This window comes from Quercus robur, chromosome 10 (genome assembly GCF_932294415.1).
Source record: "Quercus robur chromosome 10, dhQueRobu3.1, whole genome shotgun sequence".
Classification (NCBI taxonomy): domain Eukaryota; kingdom Viridiplantae; phylum Streptophyta; class Magnoliopsida; order Fagales; family Fagaceae; genus Quercus; species Quercus robur.
Window position 1 is genome coordinate 2,497,290 of NC_065543.1, and position 3,204 is coordinate 2,500,493.

At 33.1% G+C, this 3,204-nt stretch overlaps 1 protein-coding gene across 1 annotated transcript; it reads left to right on the plus strand.

The window, feature by feature from the left end:
- The first annotated feature begins 607 nt into the window (after positions 1-607).
- LOC126702693 (probably inactive leucine-rich repeat receptor-like protein kinase At5g48380) lies at positions 608-2,720 on the plus strand. The gene is made up of 2 exons (XM_050401515.1): positions 608-1,035; positions 1,691-2,720. Exons 1-2 carry the CDS (start codon positions 679-681, stop codon positions 2,639-2,641), a joined length of 1,308 nt encoding a protein of 435 aa, XP_050257472.1. The 5' UTR covers positions 608-678; the 3' UTR covers positions 2,642-2,720.
- Positions 2,721-3,204: the final 484 nt, after the last annotated feature.

A 3,204-nucleotide genomic window follows, 5' to 3' on the forward strand; every position in this document is an offset into this window, starting at 1 on the left:
CCAAATTATACAAGTCTAAATGTACATCAGACTTCTCACTAACACGTAATGGCAAGTCTCGTAATAATTTTATCAATTAACAGTTAAGATCCATCTTATTGGATTGCTAAAATTTTTGAAGAAAATTTTAGTAAAGACTTTTCGAAACTCTGGTAGAAAAACATTGGTTTGTGTAGTTTACTATCTTCAATTATTAGACAAGCCTCTAGAAGTTTAATTTCAACAATTATGGTATGGTTGATTATGAATGATAAAGAAAAAGTAATAAGTTCATGTGAAAATATAAACAGTTACTCATAATCTGTCATCTTAGAATTGTAATAAAAGAACCCATGACATAAAGTTGTTTTCCTTTAACAACTTGATTGAATTTCAATGGACACGGCTTGTGTATGTGTCCCAAGCATTAGAGTAATGCATTGTACACAAGTTTAACCCAATTTTTACTAGCGTACTCTAGGGGGCATGACTTGGAAAATAGATCTAAAAACTATTAAAAAATCGGGGTGAAAGACCATTTTTCTTCTCGTTTTAGAAGTGGAGTGGTGGCTTTCTATCTGCTCCTATACCTGAGTGCAGATTGACTTGACTTTGATCCTTGTTGTCATCCAACTTAGTGGTTTTTCTTTAGACTCTTAGGTGCTTCTAGAATCAAAAGATTTTACACTTTCATTCTTCATGCTAATAAAATCACAAACTCGAATGGCTCTTAATGCAGGAACTCTGGTTTTGCTCTGCTTTATTGTCTGTACATTTAGTGAGAGTTATGCTCAGAGCTACGTGAATAATAGTGGACTTTGTGGAGGGCCATTGGAGGAAGACTGTAAAAAGCATAGATGGGTGTTTCAAATTTCTTTCCAAAGTGGATTTGAAGTTGGGTTTGTGGCGTTTGCTATTTTATATACAGCTTTTTTTATTTACTATTTTGATCTTGGGGTTGGGCTAATGGAGAGAGGGAAGATCATCAAAAGAATAGAACCTGATCATGTGAGTCAATTTCCAAATGTAGAATCCCGATATGAACGAAGCAAAGAGGTACTCTCTCTGTTTGCAAGCCATATTTTGAAGTTTAAACTTTAAAGCAGCTATCAATTCAAAAAAATCAGATGTAACTCCAAACTTTTTTTATTTATTTATTATTTTTTTTATATTACTCAATTATAAATTACACCCTCCATGTTAGGATTTTTCAATTTTGGTATCTGAAGTTTTGATATTCTTAATTTTGCATCTAAAGTTTCCATTCTCTTGGGGCAATGAAAGTGCCAAAAAAAAAAAAAAAAAAAAAAAACAGTAAAGAAAAAATTAAGAATAAAATGGTGAAAAAATCAAAATTACAATGCTTAGAAATAATAGTAGTCCAATTGGTGGACAGAAGGACCATATTGAACACAGAATAAAAGTTAAATGATGAAAATTAAAAAATCAAAATCAAAATCAAGGTTTTATTAGCTTCTTCTTCTTCTTCTTTTTATTTTTAATTTTTATTAGAAAATTGGACTTGCTTAACTTTTCATAATGCATTTTCATATACTACATCTTTGTATGTGGCATCACATATCTGCAGGTAAAACTTCCCAAATTACTAGCTTTAATTGTTGAAATGTCTAGACAAAATCTTGACTTCTCCATAATTTATTTTAAGCTCTACGATCATGATTAAGTACTAATGGAGTGATTTGGTCCACAGATTTCATTATTAGAGAAGATGGCTACAAAAATAAGCTTTATGAAGCTCAGAAAAGCAACCAACAATTTTAGTGCAAACAATGTCATTACGTCTGGAAAAACAGGGACTGTGTACAAGGCAATGCTTCCCTATGGTACTTTCATGGCGGTTAAGAGGTTACATGCATCACAACATTATGAGAATCAATTTATATCGGAGCTAATCACATTGGCTAGTTTGAGACACAAAAACTTGGTGCCCCTCATGGGGTTCTGCCTAGAAATGCAGGAAAGGCTTCTTGTATACGGATATATGTCAAATGGAAGTCTCCATGATTGGCTACATGTTGTGGAAGATAGGGCCAAGATGTTGGAGTGGCCTATAAGGGTTAAAATCATAGTTGGTATAGCTAGAGGCTTGACCTGGATTCACCGTATGTGTCATTTCCAAGTAGTTCACCTCGACATTAGCTCGAAAGGTATCTTACTTCATCAAAATTTTGAGCCCAAGATATCGACATTTGGAGGGGCAATGTTCACGAACCAAAATGACATTGATTTGAACAAGAGCTGCTCTATAAATAGTGAATTTAGGGAGGTCGAACTTGTTAAGAAGGATGTATATAGCTTTGGAATTGTGGTTCTAGAGCTTATTACAGGCAAGGAGCCAAGTCAGATGACTAATTTTCTCGACTTTCAGGAATCAAAATTTGATCTGTATGATGTCATTGATAAATCTTTGCTGGGGAAAGGATATGATGGTGAAATATTTCAGTTCCTTAGGATTGCTTGTACCTGTGTTCAGCCTTGTACCGATCAAAGGCCAACAATGCTTGAAGTGTGCAAGAAATTGAGGGCTATCAGGGAGAGAAATTGCCTCACTGTTAAAGATGATTTTAAGTTAGTAAGGCAACCTGAAATTGCTGCGTCTATCACTGAAGACGATGTAATCATTACGGTTCACACAGACTGACCATGAATCATGTGTATATCATGTATATGTTGTAAATGGAATACTAATATCATATATATACTCTTGCAGTTCTTCACAATCTCTTTGTATTTCATTTTTTTTTTTTTTTTTTTTTTTTTTAATATAAATTTTTTACATTTTTGAAGACATTGCGAAGACTAAATGGTCAGTTTTTGCCGTTTTGATAAAAGGCGCACACAGAGAGAACAAAATCAAGTGAAATGGAAGCTCTAGAAACATAACAAGGATCAAATTGCTCAGACTTCTTTGCTATTGACTTTTTTATGGATGAACTGTATAACCATTATCCATGTGGCAATGTGAATCCAACGTCTCACACTCTTCTATTGTGCACAAATTGGTCTTTACTCTTTAATACGTAACTCAATACTCATTTTGAGTTCTAGATGATTTCGAAAAAACCTTGTTCCTAATGCCATTAAGGTTAAAAACTTATTTACTAGAAAAATTATGAAGCAGAGTGACAAGGATAGAAATATTGTTTCCTTTTTCTTTCTTTCTTTTTTTCTTCTTCTTTATTTATTTATTTTTATTTATTTATT